The sequence below is a fragment of the Lepidochelys olivacea genome (assembly GCF_965140295.1).
Source record: "Lepidochelys olivacea isolate rLepOli2 genome assembly, chromosome: 16".
Classification (NCBI taxonomy): Eukaryota; Metazoa; Chordata; order Testudines; family Cheloniidae; genus Lepidochelys; species Lepidochelys olivacea.
The window spans coordinates 19,665,335-19,688,703 of NC_140426.1; the positions used below are offsets into that span (position 1 = coordinate 19,665,335).

The 23,369-nt window shown below is 45.9% G+C and overlaps 1 protein-coding gene across 2 annotated transcripts in view; it reads right to left on the reverse strand.

Moving 5' to 3' along the window:
• The window catches only part of VAV2 (vav guanine nucleotide exchange factor 2), a 325,980-nt gene that overhangs the window by 261,893 nt on the left and 40,718 nt on the right, over positions 1-23,369 (reverse strand). For both annotated transcript variants that reach the window (XM_084649861.1, XM_084649862.1), the window contains exon 2: positions 1,056-1,172. In XM_084649861.1, the coding sequence (XP_084505987.1) occupies positions 1,056-1,172 (117 nt within the window). The remainder of the gene's footprint in view (positions 1-1,055; positions 1,173-23,369) is intronic.

Consider the following 23,369-nt stretch of genomic DNA (forward strand, 5'->3'; position numbering starts at 1 on the left):
GCTTACTTGGTCTAGGTGAACAGGCAAGAAGAATTTTGAAAGGATGCTCAAACTCCTGTAGAACTGGATCTTTGAGCTGAATTGTAAATTGCTCCCAGCATACATCTGCCTGACATGTGCGTGTTGTGAGCTGTAGCTCACGAAAGCTTATGCTCACATAAATTTGTTAGGCTCTAAGGTGCCACAAGTACTCCTTTTCTTTTTACCCCTGAGTGGGTCATCAGCAGTAGAGACTGAACCAGTATGGGGACCTGTGTGTTCGGTTGTGAGCTGGATGAAACCTTGCTGTGCGTTGAGTTAAAACCTTGTTGAAAATGATGGTGACCGAGTCCTCCATTTAAGACAGCTGTAAGAAACGGTTAAGGGGCACCACCTAAAACACAGCCTAGCAGAGTCTGCGAGAAACTAGCCCCATGGGGACAGAAGGGTCAAGTGGGTATTGTGACCAAGTAGGTGTGTGTCTGTCAGAAAACACATAGAAAGAAACCGAATAGGCAAGATTGCGCGTGCACGGGGGGGGGAGGGGGTGGCAAGAAAACCAAGCAGTAACCTGTGAGCACAGTGTCACCCTGGGGCTTGCAGGGCTGTAAACTAAGAAACAGCTCCTTTTTGTTCTTGCTTCCTTCTGCATTCAGAGACACAGTATGTTCCTTGTCAATAAACAAGACTGCAAGAAATACCTGGCTACGACCAAGTTTTACTCCCAGCTGGAACACCCACAGAGCCCTGAACTTTGACGAGCCACTCGGGTCAGAGAAAGTGCACCAGTTCTAAAGCAGGAGCCTCTACACAGCCTGAGCTTAGCAGAGGTGGCTCTGCAAGTCAAGGATGTAGCAGGCTCATCGATCGATTGCAAGACCCAGCCACCACCAGGGGCAGGGGAGACAGGGTGCCACACAGAGTGGGTGTGGGTTGCACGAGCCATGCAGAATCCAAGCTGGTTGTATGTCCTGCCCAATGCTGGGCCGATCATTTCGAAAATGGTCTGGGCTCCCAGCAGCAGTAAAAGCGCTTTCAAACCCCTTTTTCGACACAGATGAGGAGTTAACTTTTACCTTTCCAAAATCCCGCACGTCGAAGAGGTCAAACGGGTCAAACAGCTCACTGTTCCTTAATCCAAATTTGTCATGACAGACTTTCAAGAACGTTCGAATGTTCTTCAAACAGAGGAACTGCAAAGAGAGGGGAAAAAAGAGACAAGGCTGTAATTCTGTAACAGTAACTTACTGTAGACAATCAAAATTCGCAAGCAACAGGAAGTGAAGAAGAATATGGGAACTGCCTGGTGAGAAGATGCATTCGTTTACTGAGCATGCTAGTACAAACAGGTTCCCCACTGCTCCATTATGGAGCGTGTACTCTCAATAATATACCATCAACAGAGGCCCTGTTGGAAACTAAAACTTGAAGTTTAAGTGTATTCACAAGGCACAGGTTCTAAACAGTTTAAGAGCAGGATGTTTCCTTTTCAAGCTCTAAGTCGAGCAGAACTTACGCTAAAAGTTATATAAAAATCTATTACTGAGTTTGCAACTAATGACAATTTGAATCTATTCCATGGCTCCCCATGCAAGTCTCAGACATACTGAGAGAGAGAGAGAGAGAGAGAGAGAGAGAGATGAGTGTGTGTGTGTGTGTGTGTGTGTATCAGTAGACAGACAGACAGACACACACCCCCCCCATATATTTACAAAAATAAAAAATACAAGTGACATGAAAAAAGAAGCAAGGACAGAAAAATGATTTTTTTTTTGCCCTCTCAGGTCAGAAACCATTGGCAGCCGATCCAAACAGTACTTTACGTTTCCCCTCCTACTTCCTCCGATGTGCTGATGTATCAGCAAATTGACATGCTAGAATACAGATGATAGCTGCCATTCTGGTGATCCAACCTGAAATGAAGTTTGTAGACCAAATCAGAGGCAGGTCACTAAGCAGAGAGCCTTAGGTATGAGTTTTTAAAAAAAAAAAAAAAATCACAGATAAACACAGCAAGTCTCTCACAGTGAAGATTTTTTTCACAGAGTTTTGGTCATCATTAATTTTAGCCCATCTGAATTCTTGTCTCGTTTGTGACCACAATAAAATACTTAAGATTGTTCGGCCACTAGCCATATGGCTCAATTGGCTGAGTAATCCAATGCCTCGTAAAAAAAATGTCATCTTTGACAATAGCAATAATGGACTGTTGCACTGTGACCATGTGTGCGTGACCTTGTAATCTGGGAACACAAAGAGGGCTCTTTCTACACTAAATGTATGGCAACAAGAAAGGAAGGATGAGAGAAGTAAGGTGTTGCTTCAGTTGTTTGGCTCTCAGCCCTGTTATTTATTAGAGCGGACTGAATGACTGTGCAGCAAATAATTAATTTCACCTTTTTTCTGTTGGCAAGTTTTCCATGCAAAATTCTCCAGTGTACTCATTATGCAAAATTCTCCATGGATTACTTGCTCATTGACAAATTGTTCACAAATATTCCTAATTCTCACATTGTTACATAAATCAGCCAATCAAGGAACAGAAATAATGTCATATGACTACTCGGGACAAGTTTCAAATTGCATATTTGGTTGCACCAGCCACACAGTTTGCATTGGGTCAGTAACATTGTAGTCACATTGTACTGTTAACGGTCCCCAATTGGCCAATTTAGCATGGTAGAAATTACTACTTGCAAACTTTACAAATATGCAATTTAAAACCTACCAAACAAAAAGACTGGCAAAGAATCAAACTATAACCTCCTTGGCCAACCCATATCTCCACAAAGAAAACTGCACAAAGTGTGCCTATAAATATTATTGCATTTGGGGTTATATTTAAGGGGTCAGGCATAGGGTTGCCAGGTGTCCGGAATGCCCAGTCAAAAAGGAAGCTTTGGTCAGCACCACTGACCGGGCCGTTAGAAGTCTGGTCAGTGGCAGAGTTGGACAAGGAGGCTCCCTGCTTGCCATGGCTCCATGCGGCTCCTGGAAGCAGCAGCAGCATGTCTCCACTCCGGCTCCTATGCATAGGGGCAGCCAGGGGGCTCCTCGTGCTGCCCCCACCACAAGCGCCAACTATATAGCTCCCATTGGCCAGGAATGGCAGCCAATGAGAGCTGCAGGGGAGGTGCCTGCAAATGGAGCAGTACACAGAGCCACCTGGCTGCGCCTCCGCATAGGAGCCGGATGGGGGGGGATGTGCCGCTGCTTCTGGGAGCTGCTTGAGGTAAGCGTCACCTGGAGCCTGCACCCCTGACTCCCCCCCATGCCCCAACCCCCTGCCCCAGCCCTGATCCCCCTCCAAACCGCACAGTCCCAGCCCAAAGCCCCCTCCTACACCCCAAACACCTCATCCCTGGCCCCACACCAGAACCCACACCCCCAGTCAGAGCTCTCAGCCCCCCACTCTTCAACTCAACCCCCAGCCCAGTGAAAATGAGCAAGTGAGTAAGGGTGGGGAGAGTGAACAGAGGGAGGGGGGATGGAGTGGGTGGGGGCGGGGCCTCAGAAGAGGGGCAGGGCAGGACAGGACAGGGGTGTTTGGTTTTGTGAGAGTAGAAAGATGGCAACCCTAGTCAGGCAGTGGATTAGAAAGACCACTTAATTAATGAGAAACTAATTTAACTAGACAAAACAGGGAGATTGTGTAGTTCCACCCACACAGCTCCAGCAGTAGGCAATAAAACTCAACCAATAAAACACAGGCTAGAGACATTACATCATTAGAATCATTATAAACTCCGAACATTCTCATTAGCTGAATAGACCCGGGGGCAGAATGATCATTTTTGTGATTGAAAAGACAAAATTAACACTCTGATAGACTGAAAGCCTCTACAGAATTGTCTTACAACATATATACTGGTGGGTGGGTGTCCCAATGCATAGGCTTCATAGTACACCTCAGTCTTCCAGGCTTCTGCAGGCGCTTTCAGCCTATGCAAAACTAATTTGCTTATAGAAGGGATTTGTTTTTTTGTTAACATCTCATTCATCTCAAATTTCCACTAAGTATTTACTTTAAATCCTTTTAAGCCTCCAATTTGAAAAGTTAATGACACAGGTTTTAACCATAATTACAGACGACAACAAGCAAGCTTCCTTTCATAATCCTGAATGCAAAAAAATTGCCTTCCCCTTTTGCAGTATTCATAGCATCCGCCTCACCCTGTTGTCCCAATGCACAGGCAGAAATAAGGGTTGGCATCTATGGACAAGAATGACTGTCTCTCGCAGCAGTGGATTAAAAAACTCTCTCCTTGCAGTCAGAAGACTTAAAAACTGAACCCCCAAGATCTGTGCTGTAGAATTTCAGTTCAAATTCTTTGAAGAAGTCAACTTCACAGCATCGGAGTTCAGAAAGATCAAGGCGCAAGCACAGCATCAAAGCAAACTAGAAGTCTTCTCCTGACAGTATATTTTCTGATGAGTGGACATAAGCCATAACAAGATTCTAAGGTTAGTTCTATCCAACCTAGCTAATCTCATCTCACTGGAGATGAGCAAAGAGCAAAAATATTTTTTAAAAACCCCATCAAACAAGAGCTACCTGCTGCTGTCATTGTGCATCTTACTCAAATTTGGAAACTATCATGCCAGTGGCGCCACTACCAGTTGCTAAATTAGTGCTCCAGGTAATATCTGCGGAAAACATCGAACACCACAGCGAATATGCAATCAGACAGTTGCCGTGTTCACATAGATGACAAGAGTCCAGGAAGAATCCAGCCAGCCATTTAAAGAGCCCCTGAAACGGTTGATGGAAAAAGGAAAACTTTCTACCAATACACTTAGACGGCCTTCCGCATGTTAGCATCCAAGCACTATACAGTCAATGAATTCATCTTCACCACAGCATCGTGGGGGGTAGGAAATTAGAATTGTCCCCATTTTACAGAAGGGGAATTGGAGACAGAGCAAGGTTAAAAAATTTGCCCACCTGGAACGTATGCCACAGAGCTGGGAACTTAGCCTAGGTCTTGAGTATCAGTCGAGTGTCTTAACACAAAACCTGCCTTCATCTCTACAACTCCGACTCCTGTATTAAAGAGAGCTAATTAACAACTGCTTCTAACCTTGCTACAGTGCAAACATTACCTCGGTATCCCCATCTATAGAATACTTACACTTATCCACTTCACATGGACACTGAGGCATTTCAAAAAGGTTTCTGAAAGATTGTTAAATCTTTGGTTTAGATGGTGCAACAGAAGTTCCATATGTTAATAATTAGCTACAACCGGCTGAGTACACTGTCACAGGGTGTTTGCAATGGCTAACAGCATGCAAGCAAGCAATTCACATCAAAATCCATGTAAGGGCCCAGTTCAGCAGAGTACTTTAGCCCACGCCTAACTTAACATCACTGGGACTACTCACAAGCTTAGAGCTAAGAGAAAAGGAGTACTTGTGGCTCTTTAGAGATTAACAAATTTATTTGAGCATAAGCTTTCGTGAGCTACAGCTCACGTGACTGGGTACCTTGCTCAACTGGAGCCTTGAGGTCCTTCTACCACCCTCAATCCTAAGGCAGGTGGGAGTTCCACACTCCACGAGGACAGTAACATTTGTTGCATTCTTGCTTTCACTTGCCCTGGAGTCCTGCTGTCCCTATTCGTAATGGATCACACAGGCTCACAAGGAAGTGCACAGACTGTCTGGAGAACAGAGAGGAAATGCTGAGGTTTCTTTCAAGTGTCCCACATGGTGAAATCAACATAAAAGCCTTTTAGCCACGGCAGAGATTTATTTAGGAAGCCTGGCAGCTAACTGTGCTGTTCTGACTCTTGGCTCCCTGAAAGCTCCCAGACCAAGAGCTGGCACCTCCAAAGCTGAACAATCCCACCATTCATTCCTAGTGCGCTGCAGGAGAAGGGCTGTGGGTGCTGAATGCCCTCAGCTCCTTCTGAATGCTCCCCTCTCTTCCATTGCACACACGTCAGACAGAATCGCCTTTAAGAAAGATTATGACAAGGACATGAACTTAAACCCCTTCCCCTCCAAACTCCTCTCAAATCTCATTTGTGCTCATCTCTCCATTGCCTATACCTCTTAATCCACCGCCACCCCTACTGGTGATAATATAGGGGTTGATCCCCTACGCCGGTAACTCTACACCTGTATTATCTAGCTGCGTGAAGCACCACCAACATAGGACTGGAGGGGACCTCCTGGTCATGGAGTCCAGTCCCCTTCTATCCCAGCACCCCCATTGTATGATCCCATTCAGAAATGTATTAAGCTCCATTTTAAAACTAGTATGGTGGTTTGTCCTCACAGCTCCTACTGGATCTACACTCAGGCAAGAGAGGAGGCTCAGCCCTTCATCCCGGATGAACACTTCACCCAACGCAGAGGCTCTGAAGAGCCTACATAAACATCAGTAATGGAGAAGACACTGCCTTTGAAAGCGCTGACCTTGCTGGAACAGCGCTACAGCGGGAGTTAGTGGAGTTGTGAAAGATTTGGGGGCTACATCCTGTCAGTGCTTAGCTAGCCAATGAAGAATTTAAAACCAGGAAGGGCCTGGGGATAAACCTTCAGTAGAGTGCAGGGGAGAGCAAGAAATATGTTTAATAGAATGAAATTAGTCCTTGAAGCCAAGCAGAACAAGAATTAAGATTCTTTGGTCAGCTCTGATTAAGAGTATGATCCTAGGAGGGCTGTAATGGGCCCTCTGTTACACAAACTACATTGAGCGAGTCCCCCAATTACTGGCTTTCTTCAGACATGGAATCGTCATTACAGTCATGACCCCACTGTGCTGTTCTTTGCAATAAAGCAAATGAAGGCTTGTATTTAAACAACTGAGCTGATTTTTATGGAAGTATTCCAGAACACAGCAATGAGAGTCGGCTGTAAACTGCAGCCAGCTACAGTCTGTTCCACTACCATCCAGGACCCTAATTTCCAAAGGGGAAGATGACCTTTCCTCTCTGCAGCCACACCCATATCCCACACACACACACGCTCTGCAGCAAGCTAGCCCTAAATTCCATAGTGAGACTCCCCAATTTCTGGGACTCGGATGTGCGGCGGCAGCTTCTGGCTATATTTTCTTCCTAAATGAAGCTTTTCACTGTATTATTTATTGTTGTACTGGATTTAATCAGTACAGTGGCTCCTTGGGTTATTTGCTTTCATATAAAATCGGATTTATTTTGGGCTGCTGCCAAATTTTCAGCTTGCCACAAAATTCTGTACTGCAAGCATATAACTGCATTGGAAGAACATTGCGGGAAAGTGGAGGAGGGGACAAGTGGGAGTATTTGGGCTGGTGGCAGTCAGGAAGCTGTTGAGGGGTTTGGCACATTGATGCAACTCCTTTTCCAGTCCCCTTTTGTGGATGGAATGAACATGAAGGTAAAGCTGGGGAGAGACGGAGATTAAAACACCGAGTGCCCCAGAAACCAGCAGCCTGGCCCACCCCACCTCCCCAACCCCACCACTTCATTCAGCAGTGAGAGCTTACATTGGCTTTTCAGAGACGTCCAGCCAATCAGCAGAAAAACAGGGGGCTATTTTCAAGTTGGCATTAGGTTTCAGAGTTCGTGATTCGTCAAGATGAACATGGCAGTTCACTGCTCAGAGTGATTTTGCTTCAAGACCCAGGCAGGCAACCCCGCATCAGCTTACATCCTGATCACATTTCAAAGGCTTTCTTCACAACCCTGAGGTTTCAGAACACCATATATTTTTAATTAAAGTTTAAAATCAGGAGCACAGTTCTGCATCCCAATGTAGATTCTGCGACATTGCTGAGTATACTTGGGCTTGGTGCACTTAAGTATAACTTGCTGCTTGATGTTCCTTAATATTGCTAAAATGGGCCACCCATGATCCTACGTGCCCACCCTTCCATGTACATTCTGTGTGAACTCACAGTTCCTTTCCTGTCCTTGCAGTTATAATGTCAGCAAGGTTATCTGCATTCCCCCATTTAGGCCTCTGTCCCACAGCCCTACCTCACACAAGCAATCCCATGGAAATATTTGAATAAGCAGGAACTGAAGAGTTCCCGGACCAGCTCCTTATTGAGTAAACAAGAGAAAAGTAAGTTTTATCATCTAATTAAACCCAAACCAACTACTTTAGGTTCCAGCAGGATTCCAGCCTCATTAGCATTCAGCACCTGAGACAAAGGAAAAGCAAAAAAATCCCAACCACAAGGCTATCGAAGGAAGTGCCTCAAGAAAAACAGTCGTTCCCCTTGTAGTCTGGGTTTAGCCTAATGGATCTCTGTTGCAACCTGACCTTAAGTAAGCTGGCACATAGCCCATACAGCAGAGATATCAGCAGCCGCGTACAAACAGCTGCACTTCCCTGGCAGACTAGCCTACTTCTCAGCCTCAATCAATTACAAATCCTGAGAGACCTTGTTTAAAAAAAAATTTAAAAAAAGAGGAGCCAAACCCTCGAGGTGGCTGCATAGGCTAGTGAAATGCAGAGGGATTATTTGGTCGTTACATGTCTGTGAGGAAGGAAACGTTCGGTCCGGTTTCAGCCAGAAAAGCAGTGAGTCAAGCAAGGAGCTTGCCATGGGTGGTGCATGACTTCTGCATTGGGGAGGTTGTGTGTGCCCGGTCCATGGCCCTGGCCCCGCTCAGCCTCCTCCCCCCGAAGCCCCACCCACGCTACACGCCCAGCCCCGCTTGGCTCTCTCCCTGCTGCTCACGCCTCTTTACCCCCTCCCCTGCCCTCCCACCAGCATGCAGCTCACTGCTCTCACACACACACACACACCCCTATTCACCCCCTCCTGCAAGGCCCCCATGCTGGTGGAGCAGGGAGGGGAATAGGCGGAGCTTCGGAGGAAAGAGGACGAGCAGGAGTGGGACCTGGGGGCGGAATGTGGGCAGGGCCATGGCCATGGCCAGGGCAGACTTCCCCCCCCTCAACATTTGGCAGTGGCACCCTCCAAAGGCAGCTAGCTGGGGAGGCCTCTTACACCTGCCTCCTATGGATCTTACTTATTTATTAATTCTATTCCCGTAGCACCTAGAATTCCCAGCCAAGATCAGGGCTCTCCTGCGCGAGGTGCTATACACATGTAAGAAATAATCCCCGCTCCGAAGATTTTACAGTAATCCATAAAGATGACAGATTTAAAAGTGGGAGAAAGAAAGGGTTACCATCCCCATTGTACAGAAGGGGAAACTGAGGCACAGAGACACTGACCTGCCCAAGGGCACAGAAGGGAGTTGGTGTCAGAGTTAGGAATTGAACCCAGACTGGAGTCCCCATCCGGCACCTTAACCATATGGCCACCCTCCCTCTCATTTGAGTCTGTATTTGCTAAACAGTGGAAGGGGAATGGTTTGGTTGTCTAGCCAGCAGGTCTCAAGTCCTAGACCCTACTCACAGAATCATAGCAAGGCCCACTCAGTCCCTCACCCTTCCATCATAGATAAATGGACTTCTTTGCAGTTGCCAGGGAGGGCGAGGTGGGGGTCTTCCAGCAAAAGCCTTAAAAAGCACCGCCTTGGCTGCTGTGCGTGACCCTGTACATTCCCTAAACAGAGGATTTACCAGAGCGTCCCGAGTCAACTCATAGATTCATAGATATTAAGGTCAGAAGGGACCATTATGATCATCTAGTCCGACCTCCTGCACAACACAGGCCACAGAATCTCAACCACCCACTCCTGCGAAAAACCTCTCACCTATGTCTGAGCTATTGAAGTCCTCAAATCGTGGTTTAAAGACTTCAAGGAGCAGAGAATCCTCCAGCAAGTGACCCGTGCCCCATGCTACAGAGGAAGGCGAAAAACCTCCAGGGCCTCTTCCAATCTGCCCTGGAGGAAAATTCCTTCCCGACCCCAAATATGGTGATCAGCTAAACCCTGAGTATATGGGCAAGATTCACCAGCCAGATACCCAGAAAAGAATTCTCTGGAGTAACTCAGATCCCACCCCATCTAACATCCCATCACAAGCCACTGGGCCTATTTACCACAAATATTTAAAGATCAATTAATTGCCAAAATCATGTTATCCCATCATACCATCTCCTCCATAAACTCTTCCCCTCCCCCAATGGCTGTGGTGCATTGTACATCAGATGGCTGCCATCTCTCTCCTCAGAGATTAAGCAATTTACACAAACCCACACACACACACCCCTATTTTGCATTCTTTGTCATGAAAGGTGATAAATAGAAGCAGGGCTTAAATTCATTTCCTGGAGGCCCCCCAAACATTTGGGGCTCAGGGCTTCAGCCCCCGGAGGGGGGGAGTGCTCCCAAAGGTTTGAAAATATTTTCCAGATCTCCGCTCTGTATGGCTCCAGCTGAATTTAAGCCCTGAATACAAGGGACCAGGTCCTCAGCCAGTATAAATTGGTAAACCTCTCACTCCAGCTGGAGCTATATTGATTTGCACCAATTGAGCACCTGGCCCAAAGTCCTTAGCTAAATTTTGTGCGGTTGGCATGGATGAAGGGTGTCAGAGTACAGAGCTAACAATAAGAGCAAGGAGACTCACATTTCCTCAACAGGTTGAACACTTGAGATTAGCCCACATCCCTTCTCATTTATCCTACCCCATCACCAGTCATCATGAGACTCTCTCTATGACTAGAAATAGTAACACCTGGGCCGGCTGGACAGCTGTGCTTCCCCATGGTAAGACTTTCCCAAGCTCATGGGTAAAGGTCTAGTACATTGCGAGTGCTACCGGAATCAACCAAATTAAAATAGCTTCTCATCGCCCCCAGCATTCTTGTCCTTCCTTTAACACTACAGAGGAGGGACCAATCAATATAAAACACCAAATACCCCTGAGCTTCTCAAAAACCAATATACCTCGAATGTTTGAGAGATTCTTTTGTTCAGGAAAATGAACTCTCCGGGCAGCAATATTTTAGTTTATCGTTAATATTTTCCACGCACCCTGAGGGCCCCAACCTTGGAAGGCAGAACAGGACACTCACCCCGGCAGCTGTGTAAAAAATGAATGACTTCCAGCATCAGCATCATTGTATCCGGAGTCATTGCATTTAGACGACGGTATCATAAGTTTTAGCTTTTGATGTGGAGGCTAGTGGGCAGTCTGAAAGCTCTCAAAGAGAAATTTAATAAAGCAGTAAAGAAGCTAGGAGGAAAGAATGGGGCAGACAGTATGATGGATGGGATGGGATGGGATGGGATTCATAAGGTGGTAGCTTTGGCTCCCAAGCAAGGTAGGACTTTTCTAGAGCAGGGAATTCATGAGGCTGGCGTTAACTCTTCAGGGAGGAAGTACATTGGAGGGGATGTGTTACACACAATAGAACTGGAGGGCTGGGCATCAAGCCATGTTGCCGACTGGACTCGGTCCAAGCTGTGGGCTTTAAATGGATGCTGCAGCATGCAAGGAATGTTGCAGCTTTAACGCTGAAGATAACGCGGTGACAAATGACGAAAGGAACTTTCTTTAGCACTTCCTGACCGTGATGTAAGATTTCCCCTTATCTTGCGGCGAGCACAGCTCAGAAACACCGAGCCAAAGGAAACCTCTAGCAGGAGGCCATGTGCATCTGTTCAATCACTGCTTTTATGTCAGTGAAACAAAGACCAGATTTTGGGGGGGGGGGGGCGGCGCGGAGGGAAGAGTCGCCACCATAGAGCTCAATAGATGAAATGTACAAATTCACAAAGATTAATGGGACAGCAGGTATCATCATACAGCACAAGCTTAAGCCTTTCATGAGACTCAATGGGCCTCAACTGCCAGTTACATTAAGACCCCTTTATGCCACTCTGGCGTCGTAGAGGGGCCCTAGGAGAGGGCAGGAAGGAGGACATGAACCCCAGAGAACACACCCTGTGCAGGGGTTTCTCCTTGGCTGGGGCAGGGTTGGCAGAAGAGCTCTGCACTGGCTTTGCTACCAGCCCCAGGTATAGAGGGTGTGTTGGAAGCATGTCAGGGTCAGCCAGAGGGGGCATGGCTGGAACACACTGCCCTGCATGGCCCATAAGGGGCCATGGGGAACGGAGTTTAAAGTTAGATTCCCCTCCATGCAGCTAACTGCCGAACGAAGGCGTTACTCAGCAAATTCCAGAAGCAGAAGAAATCTGAAAGACAATCAGAGCTGACAGGACACGACCAATCGCGTCAAACCCTCCATAGCTTCATTCGTTCTCAATTTGCCCCACTGTCTCTCTCATACAAAGCAGCAGCCTCGGAGATGATATATAGTGCCCCAGTCTCCAGCATTTTCTCATTTAAAGCCCATTTAGGTTTAGATTCAAGCTGCAGCTCATCAATTATTTTGGACAGACAGATTACATTTCTGGTTGTTACGACTTCAGATTTATCTGTTGAGAAGTGGGGACCAGAATTATTCTTGAACAATTTAGTGCGAAGCAGGCTATAATTTTTCCCCATTTGAAAGACATTCCCTTTGTAAAACGCTCATGGGCTAGGAATATGCCACTTAGCAAAGCTGATTAATGAAGCTGAAACGCTACGCATGGACCTCACAGAAGCTTTCCCTCTCCCCGCAACTTACGAGGTTTTAGAAATAGAGGGATGAAGAGTATGCAACGGTGGAGTTCAATCATTTCCTTTAGGAAATGCAGAGAGTTTGTCGATATGGGGAGTCTAAGAAAAGTTAAGCTGAAATAACCAAAAGTATGACGTGAAACACGAAAGTTTAAACGTAAGCTACAGCAAACTAAGGCCACTTCCTTCTGACAGAGAGCACCCACATGAGGGTTTAATGTGCTTTAACTTATGCACCTAAAATTCACATCTTCGGTGAATTGGGCTTCACTTTCCTAAGCATTCCCACACAAACAAGCGCTGAAGGTTGCTTAAAAGGCCAATAACCTGCATTTAAAGCTTGCAACAGAACTTCCTATTCCACAGCAAAATTATTTTACCCTCACAACACTCATTCGGGCTGAAACTCTGCACAGGAGAGAGCCTGGAAAGCAAAGTGTTTAAAGGATGCATTTAAAAAAATAAATCAAAGTATTCAAAAGTTTTTATTATTTGAAAAGAGAAAGTAAGCTAGTGGCTGAAGCACAGGGGTAGGAGTCAAAACATCTTGCTATATGTATGACTCTGAGCTATATGTATGATTCTGCTGCAGACCCATTGTGCAAGCTCGGGCAAGTCAAGCAAGGTTTCGCTGCCTCAGTTTCCCCTCCATCTATAAAATGGGGGTAATAGAAGTTACAGCAGGGTTAGGAGTTATTCATGCTTTTGTAGCTCTTCAATCATCCAAAGTATAGGTGGTTGCTAGGTATTTATTTCAGCTGAGGGTCTCAAAGTGCTGAGCAAAAGGACAGGTTTCTGGTTAAGACACTGGATTGAGACTCAGGAGATTTGGGTGAGTTCAGTTCTTCACATTTCCATAGACTCCCTCTTGGACTCAGTTCCCTGTGCCTCAGTTTCTCTTCTGTCAAAAGGAGATAATCCTACCTTTCTCCCACCCTTTGTTGTGTCTCCTAGATTGCAAGCTCTCCAGGGTAAGGACTGTTTCTTGCTCCAGGTATGAGCAGGCACAAAGGGATCCCAAATCTCAACTGTGGCCTTGTGTTACTACGGTCATCTCATACCAAGTTAATGAACAGAATAGAAGGCACTGTCTCAGTTCCAAAATTGTTACAAGTGGGCAGGGGATTGAGTGGTGGGTGCCAGTTTCTTTTTAGTGACAGGTGAATAAAAAAAATACAGGTTTCAGAGTAACAGCCGTGTTAGTCTGTATTCGCAAAAAGAAAAGGAGTACTTGTGGCACCTTAGAGACTAACCAATTTATTTGAGCATGAGCTTTCGTGAGCTACAGCTCACTTCATCGGATGCATACCGTGGAAACTGCAGCAGACTTTATATATACACAGAGAATATGAAACAATACCTCCTCCCACCCCACTGTCCTGCTGGTAATAGCTTATCTAAAGTGAACATCAGGTTGGGCCATTTCCAGCACAAATCCAGGTTTTCTCACCCTCCACCCCCCCACACAAATTCACTCTCCTGCTGGTGATAGCCCATCCAAAGTGACAACTCTTTACACAATGTGCATGATAATCAAGTTGGGCTATTTCCTGCACAAATCCAGGTTTCATATTTTGAAATGGAAACAGAACAGCTCCCTGTTTGTCCAGGGTTTTCATTGTATTTGTTGGGTTTTTTTTAAAAATAGGAAAAGTCACACACAAATGAGCAAAACAGACACAATTATAAGAAAAATCCTCATCAGCTCAGAGAGTTTGTCTCTTGCATACTCTCTCAAAGAGAAAAGGTCTTTCATAGAAGGATAACAGTCCGTGCGCTGTGATGAACAGAGGCAGCTGCTGCGAATATTAAATATGCTGAAGTCCAAACCTTCCGCCTTGAAGAAACCTTTTTCTCTGTTCCTCCCCTGTTCCTTCTTTTCCCCACCTGAGTGACTGGCTCTTGCAAGTCTGTTCTTGCCTAATCACAAGCAATTAACTAGAGTTCCTGAACTTCTCACAAAAAGAGACCGACCGGAGAAGCAGAAGTTCAAGGAAGTTGGCTCACAGGCAGCAGACTGGAGAGGAAGGAGGTGACAGACAAGGAAAAGCAGAAAAGAAACACCTGAAGAGATGCACAACCAGCTGAAAAGGAGACCGGACACTTCGGGTTTGTCTACACTGCGGCCAGGAGCTGTGCACGTGGGCAGACACGCACTCGCTCAGCTCAGAAATAGCAGCATGGGCCACCCACCTGAGCTCGACTGGAGGGAGGCAGGCAGGCGTGGATGCGGGCAGCTAGCCCAAGCCGCCCACTCGGCTACTTTTAACACACTAGCGTGCGCGGTGCTAACACGAGTTTACCTGTGCGGGGAATCACAACTCCCAGCTGCAGGGCAGACGTACCCTTTGGTTTAAATCAACGTGTTTCTACTCCCGTGCTTTAGAGATGTACAGCTTTACAGGGCCCGATTCTCATGCTGCTGTAGCTCCTTTGTGCTGCTCTGGCAGCATAAGGAGGCTTTCACCAGACCCCTGAGAATCCCCTTTATTGAAGGGCCCCACAGAGGTGGTATCAGAACTCTCTTGTATGCCCCGCTCCCCAGTCTCAATTAGGGGCCACAGAGTGGGAAGGAGGGGATGTAGCTGGGTGACCACCACGCCGCTAAAACCATTCTCTGCTTCCATGGCCCATTGGGGGCAGAATGTAAACAGACCAGCCTCAGATGCACTAACTCGGCGTGGGGATGAAGGGGGTGCAGCTGGGTGACCCCCAGAACATGGGCAGGGCAGGAACAGAGGTAGCTGAGCATCACGATCACAGTATGTAACTGTCTCCCGCCAACAAGTAACAGAAGGGCCAAGTACAAGCACAGAGCGGAGGCAGCTGTAGACGCTTGCTCCACTTTATCTTTGGAAAGTTCAGCAGAGCCCTGCACTTCCCTTGTGGACCAAGGCACGGTCGGGTCTTGTTGATTTTGCTCCGTTACATAAAAACGGGTCGTAAAAACGGTTGGGGGGGAGGGGAGGGAGAAAAAAAATTTTAAAAAGAAGCACAAGCACCGGACAGACAGATTGGAAATACTGGTGGCAGAACCATGTGGGAGTCCGATCTGTCAAAAATAAGAGACAGGGTAGAAAACTAGGGCAGAATTGAGGACGCTAGCAGCGCAGCAGGTACTGGGGTGGACTGGGGAAAAGGGCTGGAAGGAATTCTTGGCCGACGGTCCCTCAGAAACTCTCAGGCTTGAGAACATCTGTGACTTCCCCTGAAAAAGCAAGCAGGTCGATCCAACTCCAATAACCTGCCATCCACTGGACACAAGGCCTGGGCTGTCTCAAGCAGCAAGGCACAAAGGGGTCATTAAAGCACGTGCAGCGGGAGTCACACTCTGGAGACAGGGCCACTCTCAGGTGACATGGGTAGGCGCCTTCGGAACCTTGCCAGCTACCTTTTTACAATGGGTGGATCCTATTCTCTGCTATCGTTTAAATCTCCTTGAGAAAACAGCTTGCTAAATCCAGACAGTTTTTGTAGTGTTTGTCCTCTCCATTATGCTGAATAATGCATACCTAATTCTGGGCAATCTTGTGTCTGTGGGTCATTCAATGAAGTTGAGATACTCATTTGAGTGTAAGCATCCAACAGTAGAAGATCAAATGAGGCCAACTGCAATGCTTAACCTCCTTTGCAATGGGCTCTGAGGTGTATGGATGAAAAAGGCTACATAAGGATTAGGTATTCATTATTATAGGGGCACTTGCATTGTATTGCCCTGCAGAACGGATATGAAATATTTGCAGTGTCTGAGATTCTCTGGTTAACCCGAGACACAGGAACAACCCAGAACCTTCACAACAGCCACCCAGACTTTGGTGGTTCCAATAAAATGGATCATGGATCCAAACCACTTGTGGTTTTAGGTTTGCAAATCCAAAAACCCAGCACTGAGGTTTCAGAAATCCCAAACCCAGCCTCCACACCATGTCTAGTCTCACCCCAGGTTGCTGACTTTGTGCCAGTGAGTTATATTTTAGAACATTTCTTATTTAAAGACATCTGCCCTACCCCTTCCCACGAGCAATCAGAACTTCTTCCAGAGTCCAGTGATCCTACACCTTTAGGAGTCCCCAGGTGTCCACCAACCCTCCCTCTAACTGAGCAGTGCTGGAGTAGCCACCCTTGTTCCTTGCATGACACAGGGGAGATAGAGAAGGATGCCCCTTCACCTTCCTAGACTATGAGCACACACACGGTTTGCTCAGCACTCAAACTCTCAGGAGCAGGATTAGGAAGGAAAAAGACACACACAGACACACAAAGTGCTAAGGGTTGCAAAGTGGCAGTGCAAGACTTAAGTATGGGAAATCATCTCCTGTGCTGCAAAAATACTTTGCCTTTATTGTTTGCTCTTTACTCTCCAGTGGGCTTCTCCTAAGCAAGCTTCTCAAGGCAAAGGAGACGTGAGACAGGCCCTGTTCTCAGTTAGGAGCTCCAGTGGGTTGCATCTTTGCTGGATCTGCCTCCATCAGTGCAAACATACTCCTGTTTACTGGATATACGAAGACAAGGCACCCCCCCTCCCCTTTCCTTCCTCATTCTTTAAATTCAGACAAATAGGGCTCTAGGGTTTTCCTAAATTAATATCTGCCCATCTAAACTCAGCTAACATCTGGGAAGTAATGGGTACTGGACCACACCACGAATAGAAGGAGAATGCCTCTGAAGGTCTTTTCCTAGCCCAATGTTTCACCCTACTGGCTACTAAAGAGGAACACTACACCCTAACCAGATTGGCAGAGCTACCCTGAGACAAGTCACTTCCATTATCCACACCTCTTTGATGAGAGCATGTCACAATAGTATGGCTTACTGGGTTGTCCACATTCCCCATCGGGTGTCCAGTTAGCGCTCTCACTCACAGAGCATGTCAGTATCAAAAACAGTAGAGGCTGGGTTCCTCACCCGGTTTGCATCTGGCCCCAAAGCAGAGCACCATACAGGTGCGAAAGCTGGAGAAAGACTAGGGCTGAGAGGGGGTTTGCTGTTTGAGCTCCAGTGAAGAATGAAAAAATGAAGCATAAGGCAATGTCAAAGCAACTCTGATTTCTTTTACATGAAATCTGTACTTGCTACTGCTTCGAAGACAATCCATTCGAGTTTTAAAAACGCCTCTTTGTTGACAAACAAGGCATATTATCCCTAAGGGTACACTCATGTATAACCCAAAGCTGATCTCTTTGGCAAGAGCAAAGCCCTTTTATTTTGCTCCCAGTGAGAGTTTTTTAATCCAACTACTTTTAGTGCCAGTATTGAATCTGGGGAGCTAGGCAACGCATGCATACAAACATACTTTGGGTGTATCTGTGTCTGCAAGACAGCCAAACCAGATGCCAGGTTTTATCTGCATATTTACCGTAAAGATCAATTTCTGTAATTCTGCTGAGATGAGAGACAGGACATCCCCAGACAAGGAACGAGAACTTTCTGTAGTGCTGGTTCACGTCATACAGATTCTGGGCTGAGTCACTTTGACGATCTAAAATTCTCTCTCATCCCCCCCACAAATAAACTAAAAGTAGAATGGACCGCTTCCATGGCACCAGCTTCATGTACATTGCAATTCACTATCAGCCTTCTCTAACCAATTGCTTCGGTGATTAATTATTTGTATTACAGTAGCGCCTAAAAGCCCCAAGTGCAATTAGCGCTCCAGAGTATTAGGAGCAATACAAACTCATAGTAAGAGATGGCCCCTAAATAGACAGGCAAAGGGTGGAAAAGGAAACAGATGCAGAGATGAAGGCGCTTGCCCAAGGTCAGGTAGCAGGTCAGTGGCAGAGCTGGGAAGAGAACCAAGGCCTCCCAGTTCAGTACCCAATCCACTAGAGCACCCTGCCTCTCTCTTGTCCTGGGGATGTGTATATGTAGATACGCACAATGTAACAGGGCCTGATCCTTGAAACTGCTGAGTGATCTCCATGCCAGAGCATCTTGAATGGGAAGTAAGAGCCCATCAGCACCCCCACAGGATCAGGCAGAGTGTGAGTAACAGCAAGGGAAACATTTGGCCTGAGCATGTCTAGCCTAGGTCCCAAAACAGCCAGCGGCCACCATTAAAAGCTCATGATTTGACACACTTATTTGCTTATAAATGTACTTGTCATTAAGTATATTTATGCTACCATTGCCACCATGTGTAAAGCACTCCACAGTTTTTGGGCTATTACACTTTCCTAATCTAAGTGCAGGAAGATGTTGGGGTTACTGAATGCACCACGGTGAAGACTGCGTTTTTAAACGTTGCCCCGCTGTATGTTATTGGCAGTGATGAGCAAGAGCCTTAGAAGGTTTGGAGGTTCCTTTCAGAGAAGCATTAAGATGTTTGGCTGCTGATCCAAACCACTTGAGTCTGCAAAATAAGACTGGAAATCATTGGAGATTTCTTGTATTTCCTACTTCTGGTCACACCAGAAATATAAAAAGGGCAGCTTCTCCCCCAATATTTCAGAGCTGCAGCTTCCTGTCCCAGCTAAAAAACTCAGAAATGCACAAGTAAGGGAGGGTGCGGGTGGGAGAAGAGGAATGACACATCACATTGATTAGATGACTCCAGGCTGCGTGTTCCAGACCGTAAGGTTTGGAAGCTAATCAGAGCCTAGCTTTTGGTCCAGCCCATTATTAGAAAGAAAGACCAGAAGTGGAATTCAGATCCGTGTTCGTTACTATGATTATGTGCACATCAGAAACACACAGGCAACTTTCCAGCTCTCTTGTTCCTGCTCCACCCCCAAATAATTTAGGTTTGCTGCGATTGCAGTTTGATGCAGAGCGAGAATTGCATTGGTTCTGCAGTATTTAATTTACCCTGTGGGAAACTGCTACAGAATTAAGTAGGGAAGAAACCAACCAAGGGTTCTACAGAAGTTATTCTGAAAAGCTATTGGGCTGGATTCTCTGCTGTGGTGCAAAGTGAAGGTAGTCAGAGATGGCCCTTGTGGGGAGGGGGGAAAAAGGATGAGAGAGAGCGCATTTCCATGAGCACAGAAAATTTCCACTGGTGAAAAAACCTTTACACCATTAGCTGAGGACCGCCTAGGTGCAGCCCACTGGTGGACACTTCCTCTAGTTCTGCTCCTCTGATCGCTACCTGTGGCTCAGGAAGCCACACCTGGCTCCTTGTAAACCCCTCCATCGAGCCTCAGCATTTTTACTGTGGTCACACCCAGGAGTCCTAGTCACAGATCAGGACCCTATTGTACTAGGCATTATTCAAAAAAACACCAAACAAAAAGATGGCCCCTACCCCAGAGAGCTCTCAACCTAAGCAAGCTCTCCGCAGCATTCAGGCAGGGGAGAGGATCTGCCCCATAGAATTTTTCAGTGAGTGAGCTCATTCCCCAGGTTTTTTAAAACCCGGTCACACAATTTAATAGAGGGTGGAGACTCCTGCTACCAAATGCTACTGGTTATTTGAAAAATTACATAGTACCTACACTGGGGTGGAGAAAAAAAAAGGGGGGGTGTAGAAGAGTCACAAAAAAAGTTTCCCTTTTTCATCTGAATTTCATTTAGTCCATTTTTTTTCTAACCAACTCTAATAGTAAGGTTATGAGTCTATCGGGGCCCAACCCAAAGCCTGTTGAACTCAGTGGGAAGACTCTTACTGACCTTCAGTGGGCTTTGTCTCAGGCACTTAAATCCTATTTGCCTTTTCCATCTGGGACACAGAGTTCTACTGAAGGCATCCTTGCCTATTAGGAAAGAATAGCCCATTTATAAACACAGAGTAAGTGGTTTTCCTGACTAACATAAAATGGGGGCACTTGTATGTGCATTGTGTAATCTTCATTTCAAGATCTCAGTTACTTTTTCAAAGTAACAAATACAAGGAAATTAACTAACTAAACATTAACTGTAAGTAGCACAAAGCTTGTGACACTAAGAGGAGACAGGAAATTTGAAAGCTCATGTATCATCCTTAATATATGCGTGAGACAAGAAGGCAAAACGAACTTTGATCTCCTGGATTTTTTTGGGGGGAGGGGGGCTGAATATAAATTTATGTCATAGCTGTATTGTCATTTCAATGCAGCTTTTCTTCCCCCACTAGGAAAGGAAGAGTAATTTATTATTGCAGAACACCATGTATTATTTCAAATCACTCAAACATTGTAATGAAAGCCAGGTGAAAACCAGAAGGAGAAAACCTGTCACTCCTCAGTCATGACATCATAGCTGTAAAGGAAATCCTAGTTGTTGGAAAGGACTCGACGTTCTGAATTCAAACAGATGTAGACCTGCCCTAATCAATACCATGTGTGGGTTTGAACGTCTCTTCTCTGACCTTACCAGGGTGTAATGAGCATGTGGAGTTTAGGGACCGTTTGTAACAGCCGTTCAGTTACGTGACATAACTGGAAAGTAATACGTGGCTTTGTAGCTATTTTATCTCCCAGCTTATATCCCCTAGTTGCCAACACTTAATGCAAGTACTTCATGAACTGTGGTTCCAGTCGTTCTGGCTAAGCCATAATATGCAATTTTTCTAAGTTCATGGAAGATTTGGTATCAACCTGCCCTGATCCCATCCTAAAACTGGAGGCAGTTCAGATTCAGATGTGGAACTGGGGTTCTGCAGCCATCCTCCCTGCCCTCTTTCTCAAGAGGCAGCATTGCCAAATGGGTAGAGCACAGAACGAAGCGTCATGAGACTTGGGTTCTATTCCTGGCTCTGCCTTTAATTTATTGTGTGACCCTTAAGTCACTTCACCTGTCTGTGCCACTCCATGCTCAAAGTGAGAGTACAAAAGGCACATTATTATTGAAATACGGAGATCGGTGCATAAGAGCCACCGTGTAGGTGTCAAGCACTATTCCTCTGCCCTGAATGGGAACACCCAAACTCTTCCTGTTCCGGAACACTCCCGAGTTATGCACCTGGACTGCATACAGCTTGCTACAGAAGTTGGTATGGGATTAGCGACGAACAAGGCAAAGCTCTCCAGGAACCTTTCCCTGCACATGGCACAAGTTATCTGGGATGCTCCCAAAGTGAGTCAACAGCTGCCTTTCCTGGTGCAGAGGAGAAATTATTAAAACCAGACAAGTCCCCTCTCTGACCAGTTCAACCATCCAACTGCATGTTCTATTTCTCAGGGAACCAAAACAGTATTAGGATTTCAGTGGCTATTCATTTTTCTCTACCAAATTCATGTCAAAAATAATTTTCCCACTGTCCAGAGCTGCAAATTAGGACAGTTTTTCCTCTGAATTTGATTCAGTCCATCACAGGACATGGAGTATTTTATTATTGTTCTAACGATGAGGCAACAGCTGTTTCTCCTCTTTTATTTAGCACTGGTCCAGAGGAAATATATTTTTTCTGCTGTTCTAATTTCAGTGCCTATCCAAACTGTGGGGCCAGATTGAGATCTGGGATACTAACGTGCAACTGCCAGGGAAATTAACTAGCACTGCATGCATGTTTCAGAGAGCAGAATTTGCCCTTTAGCATGTGGGGTAAGTCCTGTGAGAGGCCTGTTTTATTTTGCTTTCTTTTTGCACCTTGTGAATTATCCCTGATTCACACTTGGGGGAGAAAAGTATGCTACAAAACCCCATCATCTTCCACTTCCAGTTATTTTTGTAAAGTGGAATTTAATGAGACACACTGGCCAATGCTAACGTTGTACTGCAAAGTTGCCTGCAGTTTAAAAAGGGATTGTGCCAAAATGAACTAAAGACCTCTTCATGTGGTAGGATAGCGACTTCTTATTAAGGTTTCAAACATATAGTTATATCAGATTTTGGTTATACAGCAGCCATTCAAAGCTGTTAAGTAAAGTTGGAAAAAACCTGATAGGACACTACTCTGCAAACTCAAACTTTCTGAATTAGATCCAAACAAACTTGGAAAACTCAGAACCAGAACAAACTAGCCCAGGTTTGCTCAAAACCAAACCCAGGCTCAAGGACCTGAAGTGAGGTTCAAGGCCAAGATTATTATTATTTAATTAAAAGGCTGAAAGTTTCAGCTTTTAAGTCCATATTTAGGCACTTACCTGATTTTCAGACGTGGCGAACAGTCAACCAGTCCCCATTGATTTAATTATTCACTTACTCTCCCCTCTCCAAACTATCCTGGCAAGTCTGAAGAGCATGCATGGATGATGTATTAAACCTTGAATCACTGAGCCTTGCAGCAAGCATCCCTAGTTAAGGCCACATTCCATGTCTGACCCTTGCACTTGTGGAGCTATGGGACTCTTGTCTCCTTGCATCTTCTAAAATGTGGCCTCCCCACCCCCAGAGTTGAGGGTGTCACTTTCATCTGTGCCCCAGAACTATCTGGTACTGGCTAGAACACTGCTGGTCACCTTGTATATAATTTCCGTTAGACAGTCTCCTCTTTCACTCAATTTGTTTTAAATCTCTCTCTGATAAATGTGAATATTCACCAGTAGCAGGAACATTTTTGCCACTGAAGAGGTAGTAGCTTAAGTGCTATGTTGTAATATATTCTAATAGGATACAAATGCACTTTTATAGGACTTGGACAGTTTAGGTAAAAATGAATCTCCTGGCTAGGGTGACCAGATGTCCAGAACAACGCTTCCTCAGCTCTCGTCCCCTAAAGCCCCTACTCTACTTGCGCTATATTGATGACATCTTCATCATCTGGACCCATGGAAAAGAAGCCCTTGAGGAATTCCACCATGATTTCAACAATTTCCATCCCACCACCAACCTCAGCCTGGTCCAGTCCACACAAGAGATCCACTTCCTGGACACTACAGTGCTAATAAACAATGGTCACATAAACACCACCCTATACCGGAAACCTACTGACCGCTATTCCTACCTGCATGCCTCCAGCTTTCACCCTGACCACACCACACGATCCATCGTCTACAGCCAAGCTCTGCGATACAACCGCATTTGCTCCAACCCCTCAGACA